General features: G+C 57.9%; 1 protein-coding gene across 3 annotated transcripts in view; it reads right to left on the bottom strand.

The window, feature by feature from the left end:
• Positions 1-14,958, bottom strand: part of SFSWAP (splicing factor SWAP) — a 69,023-nt gene that overhangs the window by 26,358 nt on the left and 27,707 nt on the right. For 2 of the 3 annotated variants that reach the window (XM_049620699.1, XM_049620701.1), the window contains 6 exons: positions 11,689-11,926; positions 10,394-10,525; positions 9,325-9,418; positions 8,236-8,407; positions 1,865-2,095; positions 644-834 (listed from right to left, as the gene is read on the bottom strand). In XM_049620699.1, coding sequence (XP_049476656.1) covers positions 644-834; positions 1,865-2,095; positions 8,236-8,407; positions 9,325-9,418; positions 10,394-10,525; positions 11,689-11,926 — 1,058 coding nt within the window. The remainder of the gene's footprint in view (positions 1-643; positions 835-1,864; positions 2,096-8,235; positions 8,408-9,324; positions 9,419-10,393; positions 10,526-11,688; positions 11,927-14,958) is intronic. The other variant, XM_049620700.1, reaches the window with a different exon arrangement.

Genomic DNA, 14,958 nt, shown 5'->3' with positions numbered 1-14,958 from the left:
CGCCGAGCCCGGCTCTGAGGCCGCCCGCCAGGCCTGAGGGCTTCGGACCGATTCCTGAGGGGAGACAGCGCGGGCTCGGCCTTCAACAGGAGGAGGGAGGCCTGAACTCCGTGAGCTGTTTTCCACGCAAAACAAATAAACCACGCGGCTGCATGCGGCCAAGATCTATTTTGAATAACGGCCTTGGGCTCTCAGAAATGTCAAGGGAACCGAAGGGAAAGAGTGCAGGACTGCTTCTACGTGCCAGGGAAAGGCAACTACAAAAGACGCTTTGGGGACGCTGGTGTGTGGACGTGCGAGCCCACGGGAACGGAGGGCGACACTGGCAGAGGTGCTGGCCCTCCCCAGAAAAGGCGGGAGCGACCACAGCTTGTTTTCTTTTTTAATTCAAGTACTGACGCTGATGTGGACCCGAGACGTCACAGGTCTTGCTCTGGACGAGTCCGTCCCCAGGGGAATGTGTTCCCCCCGCCCCCCCAGGGTACCCTAACGGGGTCTTCCCCAAACTCACAGCGGAAGCACGCCGGCCCCCGCAGAAGAGCAGGGTCTGCTGACAGCCCCTTCTCAGGCCGGGGACCCGAGTGGCCAGAGGACGCACACTCACCCACTCTCACCCGCGATGCTGATGCGGACTTTCACTTACCTCTACGCCGAAAGGATTTTCCTCAACTTTTCCGACTTCTGTTTCTGGCAGGGGATTTTTTAAGGTTTGTAAAAACAAAGCTGCTTTCCTTTTACGTTCTGCTTGAAGCTGCTTCTCCTTCGATTCCTTGGACGCCTGGGCCAGCTTCTCCCTGGCAGCGGCCGCCAGTCGGTCCTCCAGCTTTTGCTTTGCTTAAGAAACGAACGACAAACAAAGTGATGGTTAGAACAAGTGCTATTCTATAAACTCCTCGCTATCTTAGTTTTCACAAGCAGCCAAAGGGTCACGGGATACAACGTGGTTATTCTAAGAGATTAACATGACACAAATTTCAGGATAAGTAAACAAATCAGGCAGGCTGAATTGTGAGGCAGTTAGTTCATAATGCTTACTATTAGGATTTTAAATATTTCACCCTCAAAATCAAAGTCGGAAGGTGGATGGGATTCCACACCAGGGAGAGTCGGAGTCATGAGACCCTCAGAAAGCCTTAGGCTCTCGTGAACACGGGTCCCTAATGCTCATGCCCGACAAGGGGCGCTGCGTTCGAGCACGTCCCGACACACGGTTCCGTGCGCAGCGGTACGTGCACGAGGGGACCCGGAGCACTGGCCCGAGCCTGCTTAGGAGGCACCTGGAAATGTTGTGTCACCTGTCTGTGCACGTGCAGGAAAAGCAACGTCCGGGAACCAGTTAGGACAGACAGGAACTGCTAACTGCTGTAGCGCGAAACAGAACCTATTTAGGGGTAAGAGGCTGTGAGAGGCCCTCCCACACACTGCTGGTGGTCGGGGGCCGGCGGTGGCCAGGCTGTGACCTGTGAAGACGAGCCCCAGTCTGGAAACCAGCTCCGGCCCACGTCCTCTCGAAGGGTCTGTCTGTGGGCAGAAGGCCTCACGAAAGGGTATCTCCTAGTTGGGTCCATCAGCTGAGCCGGGATCACGGGCTGAGCATTCGACCCGAGGCGGCCCCCAGAGCGCCAAGGCCCCCACCCCCCAGTAACGCACTCTCTAGAACGAGCCGCCGGGGGCACTGCATCCGGAGCTCAGGAAGGGCAGTGCCCACCGCTCTAACAGAGAACTCTCTGCGTGCACCAAGCACCAGCTGCCCCCAGGTCCTGCCGTGCCCCGGCTGGGGGCTCGGTCCCAGCGCTGCGGGCTTAGGAGGCTAGTCCTGTGCTACTGCCTGCCTTTCAAGAAGGTGTAAAACGTGCTGACAAACCTTGCTTCGCCTCTAGCTCCTCCTGGGTTAGCTGGGGCCGCTTCTCCTCAACAACCGCACAGGGCGGGGCGACTGCCGGGGTCGTGTTTGCGGTGCCGCTACAACTCTCTTGGCCTTCTTTGCCTTCTTCATCATCATCACTGTCATCATCTAGCTTAACACGGTTTTTTTCCAGGGGAAGGAGGTCATTTTCTTTGGCCTTGATCGCAAAGCTTATTGGAGCAAATGAAGCTATTGGGAAAAGTGAACATGGTGACGCATGTTTAGGTACCTGGAGGCACAGAGCAGAGCCCCCATGGCCCCGCCGTCCACGCGAGCGCCAGCTGCGGGGCGGCCTCCCCGGTGCAGCCGCGTCTCCCGCCCAGGGGCCTCTGGGGGCGGCGGCAACGCCTGCGTTGTCAAAGGGGGCCGCTCAAGTGCACGCTGGGCGCGGGGAGGCTGGCCCGCCACGCGCGTCTCGCGAGGAACGCGCCCAGAGCAGCATCCAGGGCCGCTGCACTGGTAAAGGGGCACTTCCTCTTGGGGTTTTCCTTCTTGTTTGGGCTCAGCACGTGGCTGAGTTGGTACCAGTCAGACGTATGATGTGGCTCCGCTATAAAAAGGTATTTCTAAAAACTCCCAGCCGTACACGGCAGCCTTTTCTCACAAAGCGAGTGACGGGATCCATTTCTTTCTTCGGTTTACCGGGCGCCCGCTCTGTGCTGGGCGTCACCTCTGACCACTCGGCAGCTGTAACAAGACTTTCGACCCACCGTAATGAGAGCTTAGGTGGTTCAAAGTCCTCCCCTAGAACGTTTGGGAACTTCAGTAAGAGAAATACAAAGGCCCAAAGGAAGGGGCCTTCCTCCCCGTCCCCCCACCCACTCAACACTGACTCACGGAGCCCCCTCCTCCAGACACACAGAGACGCTGGTTCTTAGCACCTAATTGGTTGCGTTGTGTTACTTCACTCTCAAAAACCACGAATTATTACTCACGAAAGACATTCAAGTGAACGACGAGGAAGGGAAATTCTAAAGTGCAGCGCAAACAGCTAACTCCGAGGGGGAGCAGGATCCGGTGGGCGTGCTCCATCACCCACGCTGTGTGTACACGTGCTTGGGATTTTCCACAAGAGAACAGGGCAGGTTCTAGAAGGGATGCGTCTGCGGTGACCGCAGGTGGGGAGGGGTGGCCCAGCTGGCCCCCAAGGCTCCCGCCGTCTGCACTTCTGGCTCCAGAACCACGCAGGCCTTGAAGCACGTAACTACCCCAATAACCCTTTCGTCCACAAGCACCCCCAGAGAGAGCACCCCCAGATCCTAAACGCTTGGAAAGGCACAGCTGGTAAGTCAGATGGAAAACAGCTTCAGACTGACTGCACACTGCGCCCCGATGCACGACAACCCCTGAGAACAGAGCACACAGGGGTCACAAACACGGTCTGCTGGGGAGTCAGTATTAACCGTGGTGCTGTGCTTCTGCTGGAAACAGTCCCATCTTCGGGAGGTACATTAAATCATTTACGGATGAAAGGCCACGATGCCGGGGACCCCCTCCGAAAACGCTCTGGGGTGGCTGCAGTGAGCGGCAGGGGCAAGCCTGGTCTGTGGCTGGGCAGCGGGAGCGGGTGGGGTGCTCTCATACACCTTGAAATTCTCCGTGAGGAAACAAGGGCGACAGCGTTAACTATCGCCTACAGGGATACGATCTCTTTAATAAACAGGGTTGGCAAAACTTAAAAAGCGAAAAAAATTTACTTAAATGTTAATCAAAATTGCTCGTTAACTTGAGACTACAGTACTACATCTCAAAACAGCTTTATGGTTTATTTTGAGAGAGAGAGAGAGGGGGGGGGGGGGGGGAAAAAGAGCGCGCGTGTGTGCGCGGGGGAGGGGCAGAGGGAAGGCCAAGCAGGCTCCATGCTATCCGCTATCCGCGCGGTCCGACTCAGGGCTCGCCCCGACCTCAAGAACCACAAGGCCATGACCTGGGCAGAAGTCAAGAGTGGGATGCTTAACCGACTGAGCCACCAGGCGCCCCTCAAAATAACTTCACAATGATCATTCTCAAACCATCTGTCACCCCAAATTCGAAAGGTCAGCAATCGACAAATACGAGACTTTACAACGAAAGCTTCCGGAACACTTTCTGTGCTAACACGACGCCTACTGTGGACGTCTGGTATTTACGCATGTGAGCTGCAAGGCCAAAGAGCAGCCAGACCCCGTGACCGGGCACAGACTCTCGACCGACTTAAGACAAACGGAGTAGTGGGGCAGCCTGCAGGCCTCACCTCACACCCACAAGCCCGGCAGAGACGCCCCTGGGCTCCCTACGTACAGATGAGGAAACCGAGGCGAAACAGGCCAAGGAGTGTCCCGTGCTAGCTCAGCCAGAGAGCGAGGGCTCTGAAACCGTTGCTCGGTGTAAGGGTTACTTGATCATCTGAGGACTCTGCTGCGGCCGCCCATGGCTCCCTGCGGTGGGGACGAACCCCCGGCCCTCCCGGCTCTGGCCCCGGGTTCCATCTGTGCGGCCTACCCGCTGCTAGCCTCCCCTCCCCCGCCTCTGCCTCCTTCCACCTGCTTGGTTCTTTCTCCTCCAGCCTCAGCTGGTGGAAGCCTGCCGGGCCTCTCTCCTCCACACCTCTGCACGTCTGCATCGTGGCCACGGCCCGCTCACGAGGGCTGCAGGCTGCGGGGCTGTCGTGGGCACCGAAGTGGCCGGGAGCCGGGCCGGTGCAGCAAGTCCTCAGCCAGCGCGCGTGGAGGAGACCCCATCCCCAGACTTCCGGGGGCACGGGAACAAGCTTTGCTGCTGGCGTCAGCCTTCACAAGTCATTACGTTCTCTGTGGAAAACTTTGGAACCACAGGTGGACGGGACGGAAGATCCACCACAGCGCAGATGTGGGAGAAAGTCACCCGCACGGTTCCCGGGCACACAGGAACCGGGGCCACGCTGGACCGTGTTCCAGCCTGCTTCTGCTCCCCAGGCAGCATCTTCCCACATCTTTATTCCCATAAAGATCATTTTTAAAATTAGGACTATTATTTCTTGGTCTGGGGGTTCCAATTTAGTACACGGTCTCCCACGACCATTGCCAAGGTTTTATTTCTAAAAGCTGGCAAGCCCAGTGATGAACTCCTGGTCTGGATACCCGGCGGAGCCACGGCTCCGAGGGGAGGGCATCTGCGCGGAGAGGGGCCCCTGCGCCGGGCGGCCTCTTCCCCATGCTGCACCGAGCCGACGCGGGTCCCCGTTACCCTGCAGCCTCTCCCTCGCTGAGCTTTACTTTCCAACTTCACCAACCCGAGAGGCAAAAAACAGCATTTGCCAGTGAAGGTACACTTTAAAAATGTATTTACTGACCATCTATCTTTCTTCTTTTGTGAGCGATCTTTTCATATCTTCTGTCTCTGGTTTTCTCGCTGCAGTGAGTGTCTTCTCGTGTCACTGGATGAGCGCTTTCTACGGTACGGATTTGAACCCTCTATCTTCTGTTAGTGATCGACGTTTTGACATTTGTCTTTACCTTTATTCAGGTCCTGCCCCCATCGGACCTACTATTCTTTCCTTATGATTTACGGCTTCAACTCTTAGAAAGTCTTTTCCAACGCTTAGATTACTGAACTTATTTTTACATTTTAATACTTTATCTGGAATCCTATGTTTTCCCCCCAAGACAGAGTCAGTTGTTACGGTAAAGAAGCTCTCCCAGCCACGCGTAAGGACACTCTGATGCTTGTTCAGCACCTACGGACGGAGACAAAGGACAGCTCTCGCCTGCTCGCACGGCTGACTGCGTTGGCTGGGTGGCGAGGCATTAGTATCCCTGGTGCTCGGGGAGGGGCCGACAGGCCGCTAGCAAGCTGCTCGGACCCCTGAGTTTGTCCTGCGCGCGGCAGTGGCTTTAGTCCCGCAGGTTTCACGCCCTCTTGTGGGAAACAAGCTTGGCCTCGACTCCGTCCGGCCAGCTGCCTGTTTGCACCGTGGTCCCCACTGAACGGGGCACGCTTCCTAAGTTCTCTGAGACCCACACATGCGTCGTGCTGCCGCCTCTTGAGGTGATTTTGGCGAGTTACACTCTCTCAGAGAATTTTTGCAGTCATTTCCAGATTTGTTCAAGTGCAGTTACACGCGGTAGCCACGTACCGCACACGCCTGTGACTGTTTTCTCACGCACTACGTGTCGTGTGTTTCCTCCGCTTTTCTCTGCAGGAAGCCTGCAGGTGCGTGTTACTGGTCTTTACCAGTTTCTCACCGGTTCCCACTTTCATGGTTATGGATTCCCTTCTCCTGCTTTCCTTAGATGCACTTCACAGTTTCTTTCTAGGTTGTCGAGTTGAAGGCTTTTACGGTTTTTGTTTCTCCACATGAGCACACCAGGTTATGAGGTTTTTATTTGAGGTTTTCACCGCGTGTGAGAATTTCCTGACAAGAAGTATTCTCACTGGGGCACTCGGCCGGCTCAGTCGGTGGGGCGTGTGGCTCTTGATCCTGGGTTGGAGTTCGAGCCCTGCACTGGGTGTAAAGATTACTTAAAAAGAAAATCTTCAAGGAAAAAAAAAAAAAAAAAATCAAGAAGAAACATTCTCATCGTCCTCACTTTCTCTCACTACTTTGTAAAAGTCTGTGCCCAATAGCATCCAGAATACTGCTCATTCAGAATTTCAGACACACCTTAATTATCTGGCTTTTGCGGTGCAGACGTGGGTCTGACGCACCAACGGGCCTGTTCTCTTCCCGGGGGACAACTGCCTGTTCTTCTCTGTGGATGCTTTGCTGCCACCTCCGTCCTCTTGCCTGGGACAGGAGAACAATTTTCAACCTGTCTTCTCATCGGGTCTGACTTTCAGGCTTTCGCTGTCTTACCACGTGGAGGCTGGTCCTCAGCGGGCTACGCGGAGGTCACACCGCCAGCCGCACTGGGCCCTGGTGCTCAGTCACTCTGGCTCCTGGCGCCTGCGCGCTGAGGTTCAAGCCAGGGCCGTCAAAGCCGTGGTGCCCGTCTGGAGCCGACGGCCTGGGGCAGCGGGTGGGAGGGAAGCGGGACATTGCCGCCCCAGGTGCCACACGACCGTGCGGGTGTGGAGGTGGCCCTGGCTCAAGGGCAGGCCGCCTGTTGTCCCCTCTCTGCCTGACAGTGTGCTCCCCCGGGGCTCACTGCCACCGAGTCCTGAAGTGTCCCTCTCTTCCCTGGGTGGGAATTCTGGGCGGGCTGCCTTGTCCCGCAACGTGGACGGCAAGAGCCTCCCCCGCTTCCGTAGCAACAACAGATTTTATTCTCTACTCGTTACGTTCCTCTGTTACTTCAACGAGCGTCTGAAGGCGGCCGGGAAGGGTGAGGGACTGAGCACGAGTGCTCAGGTAAGTCCTGGAACGAGAGGCTCAAAGACCCTTGTGTGCATGTCCGGTCTGGCGACTTTCCCCGCTGTCACCCATCGGGGCCGGTCTGGTTAGTCTGGATCACCATCCTGTGCCACGAGGCCCCTCAATGCAAAGCACAGGCCTTCCCCCGGGCCCTGCCGCCCTCCCCAACCCTGCACCTGCCTGGCCTCCGCCTCTGCCCCACGAGCCCACTCCCTCTCCCACTCCCCTTCCTGCAGCTCTGTGACTGACCAGCGGTCCCACCAACACCCCCAGGCGGTCCTGTGCCCAGTGTCCTCACAAAGTTACCCAACTGGATGCAGCTGCTCCTCTGATCTGGCCCCTGGGAGCCCACGAGCTGGCCATGGACACCTTCCAGGCTGTTCCCCGGGACCCACCCGCCACTCCAAGCCCCGCCTGCACAGCCTCCACCGGGGACGGCAGCCTGGTCTCGGGACCACCGTTATACCATCGACACCGGCGAGCACCCCTCCTCCCCACAGGCTTCCTCGTCTCCACACGGCGGGAATCAACGCATCGTCACACACTTGACCGCTCACTTCTTTGCTAACGTGCCTGTGTCAGCTTTTCCCCGCTTTTTATTCTACTGGCTTCCTTCCATGCACATCTGTCCTGCTAGATGAAGAACTCCAAGAACACAAAAGGCAACCAAATGCAGCGAGTGCAGTCCTGCCCGGTAGAGGCCTCGGGACGTGCCACTGAACAAATAAAGACGACTGATTTCACTAGTACGACAGTGTGCACCCAAGTGTGCTGTCAGAAGTCCAAGGAGATATGAAACATCGTTTGAAACACGCTAAACGTTCTCACTGAACTGCCACAACAGGGACACCTCACGTGAGCTCAGGTCCACACGGGCCCAAATCAGGAGAGCACCGTGGCGCACGGAAGCTTTGTTACGACCATCTGACACCAGCGGTGACTCCCCTGCCCTGCGGCCAGAGGCACCTTTCTCCGAACTTGAAGGAACCCCGCAAGGCCAAGACGGGCAGCAGCATACCTTTCACCAGCTTCCCGTCTGCGACCGTCTTACTGGACGACGCCTCCTTCTTCCCCCCGGGGCCTCCTCTTCCTCCTGCGTCGGCCGACTCTTCGCACACACCGTCCTCCCCAGCGTCACTTGGCTTTTCAGGGGCAGATTCTGCCGGGGCCTCTTCTGGTGCTGACACAGCCTAGACAATAAACGTGACCATGAGCTGCTCGGTAAGGAACCGCCCAGGATGGGTCACGGACAGACCGACAGACTCCGCTGGACCACGTGTTACCGCTCACACAGCACTAAGGAACACACTCTTGGAAACTCAGACCTGCCATTGTCTGACACAGCAGAACGGAAAGGGGAGTATGCGTGAGGCTTTCCCTCTGGAAGCACAGAACGCGTCTTAGAGCTCTAACACCGACCGGGCGCCGATGCTCACGGCCTTTTCTCTGGACGCGGATGCCCGAGAACCCTTTCGGGGCCGTGCCCACCGCCCGCAGGTGAGCCATACGCTTCAGTCTGAGCGGTCACAGGCGCGAAGTCCGAAGAAACCCACGGACAGCGAGCAAGGCCTACGCCATCTACCAAAGCGGGTCTGAACGAAACGTGAGGGCGCCACGTAACGAGGGGGGTGGAACAGGACAGCACTCGAAGGGCAGGAGGAGCAGCGTCCGGTGGGCCTGAGGGTCACACGTGGGGACGCGGCCCCGGGGGCAGGCCGCCCGAGGACGAAGCCTGCGGCCCGGAGTGCACCACGCAGCTCCCGCGTCAGCCGTGCACACACGTCTACGTTTTATGCACGGAAGGAGACGCTGTACAAATATGGCATGTGGCCTCCACCCAAAGCAGTCACAAGTAACAGCCACCGGAACATCAAACGCTCGGAGAGCGCGGGTGCTGTGTTCAGGACACGCGGCTCATCAGTGAACTGTGACTGCGGACCCCAGACACCGGTTTCACCTCTGAGAGGCGGGGAAGGGTAGAGACGGCATGTGCTGCGCACGACCGTCCGCGCCAGGGGCTCAGGAGCCCGTTCCTGCATCCCGCCCGTAGGCACAAAATCCCTGCTGCGTCCAGAACCCGGAGCCTCCCTGCCCTGCAGACACACACCTGTGCACTGTCGCCCCCTTCCTTCTGGAGGAAGAACTGCTTCTTGAACTCGTAATAGGCGTTATACTGGTGCCAGGGCTGCAGGAACTCAAACCTAGGAGCGGAGAGGGTGGTGAGTCACTCGTGCGGGCACGCGCCCCGGCCGGCGCCAGGGTTCCTCCTGCCTGCTCGCCGCCGGCAGACGCCGCCCCCGACACCCTCCGGCGACCCACTCAAGCCAGGTACCGCCTCGGCAGAGGCAATGGCCGTACCCTCCCCACCTCGTGGACAAGGGAGACGAGGCGTAGGGAGGGCGCGGGGCTCGCCTACACTCGTGCTATAACGTTGTAACCGCCACCTCACGCTGGATGGTTCACACCCGAGGCGTGGAACGGGATTTCATTACATGGCAGATTCTTTTGTTTTCTGCTTCTTCGGTTTTGGTTTACAAACACACACCTTTTTTTTAACTTGTATTTTTTTTTTTTTACCCGGCACACATGTTTTTTCAGTTTTTATTTTCATTTCACCTAATTCACACGCAGAGTCATAGCAGTTTCCCGAGCACAGTGTAGTGACAACACCTCTGTGCGTTGCCCGGCGCTCAATCCTTCATCCCCATCACCCGCCTCACCCTCCCTCCCCGCGGAGTGGCAGATTCTTCGTTTTAGAGAGAGAAAGAGCGAGGGTGTGATCGGGAGACAGGCATAGAAAGGGGGAGAGAGAGAATCCCAAGCAGCCTCCGTGCCAAGCGCAGAGCCCGATGTAGGGCTCGAACCCGTGAACCATGAGATCGTGATCGGGCGCTCAACCGACTGAGCCCCCGGGTGCCCTGAATGGCGGAGTTTTGAAAAGCACGGGTGCCAGCTCCGTTTCGGGTGCTTCGACATTCCTCCTTAAAGAACAAAACAAGACAAACGAGCCCCCCCCCCACCCGACTGCAGGTAATTCAGCAAGGTGGTCGTAAGACGTATTTACGTAAACACGTAGGACTAACCGCGGTGAAGAGAGAACACAGCTAGACTGCCGACAAGCTAAGTGACGTGCCGAGCACCCGTGTCCGTCCACCACACGCCACTCCTCCCCTCACCTTTGGTCATTCTTAGCACGAACGCTGGTCTCGAACTTAAGGCCGTTCCGAGCCACGTACTCCGCCAGCTTGTCGATCACAGGCTGAATGTCGGGGGGCGGGGGGATGATGGCCGCCACGGGAGCAAGTGCACTGCGGAGAAGAGCCGCGTCACACGGTGCGGGGGCCTCCTGAGACCGCCGGCAGGTGCACCGGCGCAGAGCGCTGCCCAGGGCTCGCAGCGTCCCGGGCCGCACCCACATGCAGTGAGTGACACACACACGGGGCGGCTCTGAGCGTGACCTCAAACACAAAAACTAACCAAAGTCCTCTGGTTTAAAACAGGGACCAAAATATCATTGCCAGTGGGTAAAAATGGCGGTTTTATGGAAATTAAGACTTTCAATCATGAAAACAAGTTCACCCCTAACATTTCCCTCCAATTAGGAGCTAATTCTTTTTTTAAAAATTTTATTGGGGTTGGGGGGGCAGAGAGAGAGGGACAGAGAATCCCAGCAGGCTCCACACTCAGCACAGAGCCCGATGCGGGTCTCCATCCCATGACCCTGGCATCACGACTTGAGCTGAAATGGAGAGTCGGATGCTTAAGTGACTGAGCCACCCAGGCACCCCACGAGCTAATTCTTAGAGGCAGCCGAGAGTCAATCACGCGTTGACTTTTTTTCAAGCTAAAAAGAGAACGTGGGCAGTGCAGCCCCACGTTCTCATTTCACACCCCCTTTCCTAGCACAGTCAGAAGGCAGGTCGTTTTGCAGAAACATCCAAGTTTCTGTCGACTTCCAGCACAGGCACCCGGTGCCCCCAACAAAGCACCTGCTCACTCCGCAGACACCTGGACGCCGCCCCGTTGCCCACCGTCACTTTAGGTCGGCGGTTCGATGGTCTGACAGCCAGAACCCCATCTCCTACGGCTTGTGGGAGTCACTTGCGTTAACTCTTACAAAAGCCTGTTTCTTGCTGACAACTGCAGCTTTGCTTTGCACTGGTCTTCCTTCCCTAGTACCGCCCAGCTGAGATGTCAGCACATCAGAAAGACCGGACACAGGGGCCGGGGCAGCGTGGGGTGCCGAGGACGGGGGGTTACGAGGGTTGAGGGGCGCTAAGGATACGAAGGTCGGGGTGATGCGGGGTGCTGACCGGGAATCAATTTTCTCAGTGTTTACGACATGACAATTTCTGTTATGCCATCAACTCTGTAACCGGGGATCTGGACCCTGAGATCTTCCACAAACCCCGATGAAAAACCCCAAACCACGAACGCGGAAGTGCCAGGTGAGGGGCAGAAGTGGGCGTACCTTGTGGTGATGGTGGAGGTCACCCCGCTGCTCGACTCTGCGGTGCTTGGGGGGGGCGGGGGCGTGGTCCCGGGGGGCGGCGGGGCCGCGGCCGTCACTCCGGCGGAGCTGGGCACGGCCACGCCGGCGGGCAGGGCGCCGTAGTAGGTGGCCACGTCGACCCCGGGCGGGGGAGGAGCCAGGCAGTAGGTGCCATCCGGCAGCACGTAGTAGCTGTAATACATGGCGGCCACTGTCGCTGTGAAAACACAGGTGCAAGGTCACTCCTGTTCGTCCGCTCCCACGCCGTTTTCTGTGCTCTCTGATGTAAGAGAGGCCGCCCCCGGGACACGTGATTTGGAAGGACCGGGCAACGTGCAGACACACACCTGGGGACTACAGGGAAGGGGCGATGACCGAGCCCACGAGACGTCCCCTCTCCAGCAGCTGGTGACCTCCGCTCGCGGGACCCCCGGCAGACCTCCCCCAGGAGGCCGGCCTCAGTGACCCACTCCTTTCCCGGTTATTCTCAGGGCACCACGCATCCCTTGTCCTGAGGGGCGTCTGTAAAGCTGCTTGCGCTCGGTCGCCAGACAGCCCCGCCCACCCCGCCACGGTGCGCTGTAGTGAATTTATCACAGCCCGAGGGACACAGGTGCCCGGCTCTGCTGTCACCGGGTGACCTACAACAGCTTCCTAGCAAGTTGGGGATGTAAGCAAATACCGGTTTCAATAGTGAAAAGTCCTGTAAGTTTATTCATCATTTTTTTTTTTTTTTTTGAAAAACATTCAAATCTATCGAAATCACAGAAAATTTAATGATCCTTGGGGCACCTGGGTGGCTCAGTCGGTTAAGCGACCGATTCTTGATTTCGGCTCAAGTCATGCTCTCACGGTTCACGAGTTCGGCTCTGCACTGACAGCGTGGAGCCTGCTTAGGATTCTCCCTCCTTCTCTCTCTGTTCCTCCCCCGCATTTTCTCTCTCTCTCAAGATAACTAAGTAAACTTAAAAAACAACGATTCAATGATCCAATTAAGAATCACTTCTAATCCTGTTGGGATAAGCGAATGGTTCTCACGACACAGAGATTTAATTTCCTTTTCCTCGGAGGATGGTGACAAGATCTTTCCAACTACAGGCTTTTACTTTGATTTTCAACTAATTCGCTTTAAACCAAGCACATTTTTCAAGCGTCCGGCACTGCGCGCCCCTCCACTCGGGCCAGCAGCCCGAGGCGTCCCTGCAGCAGCCGGCCTCCTGTCCCTGGCTGGAGTCACGTGCAGCCCCATGTGCCGTGGGCTCAGCCACCGCAGACGAGCCTCGCGCTTCGTGAACACGCATGCGCGGCTCCCAGCGCGTCCCTCCCTCTCGATGTCACACCACCCGCCGCTCCACATGCACGAGGACACTCCGAATTTTCCCAGAAAGAGGCGCGGCCCCACAGCCTGACCGCGTGATCTCCGCACGGAACACGGGGTCATGTCTCAAGGAGGCGGGCGATCCGAGACTGCTCACTGCGGGCAGGGGCCGAGGCGGGCGGCGGCGGGAAAAGCGCTTACAGGACAGACAAACGGATGCAGCGGTTCTGATGGAAGCTTTTCCTAACCAGCCTGCACCTCCGTCAGATATAACATCGTCCCTGCAGGAACAGAGCCACTGCTGCCCCCCCCAAAGTAGGTTTTATTTTTAATTAGAATTTTTAAAAATCTTAACGTTTGTTTTTAAGAGAGAAAGAGAGGGGCAGAGACGGGGGACACGGGATCTGAAGTGGGGCTCGAACCTGCCAACTGCGAGATCATGACCTGAACTTCAGATGCTCCACCGACCGAGCCCCCCAGGCGCCCGCAGGTTTTCAACCGCAGCCACAAGCAGTGAGCCACGTGAACGGGTAAGAACCGAACAGCTGACGAGCTTCGGCGAAGGGTGCACGTCCCGCGAGGTCGACGTAACACGTCCTTTGCGTGACAGAGAAAATCAACAGTTCTTGGAACTGAGCACCGTCCCTCAAAGTACGAACACGCAGACCAACCGTGCACGTGGCTTTCCCGAACCTCCGTCACGTTACCCTGAAGCAACGTGTTGAAAACAGCGTTCCTGGCAAGACGGCCATTCACTCGGGCGCGCGTCCCCAGAAGACACCGGTGAAGGCAGAGCGGGAAGTACACGTGCACGGCTGAGCCTCCGGGTCCGAACACAGAACGGCACGCCCGAACCTGAATGCCGGGGCCCCCAGCACGGGGTCGCACTGAGGAGGAGAGGTGCCGAGCCGGCGTCCCCAGCAGACCCGCAGGGGCAGCCCTCGTCCGCACCCCGACACATGTGCGGCGAGGCTCCCCTGCGGTCACACCGCACACAGTGAACACTCTCACAACCTCCATTTATCTACAGATATGCCGACAGCGACGAGACGCTGCTGTCTGGTGGCTGACTGGGGCGCGGCGAGCGCCACGCTGGGTTTAAGGGCTCCCCTTTCAGCTGGACCCTCGCTTCGAGGGCTGTCGGGGGTGAAGGGCTTCCAGGGGAGGGTCCTTTCTGCCCTCTGCCCCCAACAGTGGTGCTGGGGTGTGATGGTAGCGGCGGACCGCCGTCTGATCCCCACGCCCCGCCCGTCACGGCACCTCTGGACCCCACTGCCGAGCAGCGCCTCCCTCCCTCACTTCTGACGCCGGCACATCCACGCAGCGTCTCCTGCGTGACACCCCCCCCCCCCCCCCCCCGCACCCTGCCCCAGCCCCCACGGTCCGACCCCCGGCACCTCCCCCGCCCCAGGCCCACTCGGAGGCCCCTGCTCCGCCCTCCTGTGGGACCATGCTCCCAGGGGCAATTCTCTGCACCAGCAGTGTCGGGGCACGGCTGGCTTCCAGGAGCTCGCACACTCCCAGCACACGGTGCACCCCCAGCACACAGCAGGCCCCACGAGCCTTCCAAGGCAGCCTGGAGCTCAGATATGCGGGCACACTGACTTACCCTATCACACAGGTTCTGAGACGTGCGCTCAAAGCCAAAGACCCTTTGAAATGATCATCAGAGCGCGTGTGTTTTGTACACAGCCTCCCCCCGCCCCCTGAGATTCTCACTGCTGGACCGGACCCCAGACAGGACAGAGGTCTGGTGCCCCAAGACCATGTTCCCTGAAGCCATCGTCACGTCCCAGACTCCCAAAGGGACCCCACCACACTCTCGTGTTACACCTTATCAGGCTTGCTGTTCTCCGGATTCTAGGTTGAATTTCCAAGAAGCGAGTGGGTTTTGCAGAAAGTTAAATGCGATGGCATTATTAGCACGAGAA

The sequence above is a fragment of the Panthera uncia genome (genome assembly GCF_023721935.1).
Source record: "Panthera uncia isolate 11264 chromosome D3 unlocalized genomic scaffold, Puncia_PCG_1.0 HiC_scaffold_9, whole genome shotgun sequence".
NCBI lineage: Eukaryota > Metazoa > Chordata > Mammalia > Carnivora > Felidae > Panthera > Panthera uncia.
This window is presented reverse-complemented; position numbering and strand designations above follow the sequence as displayed.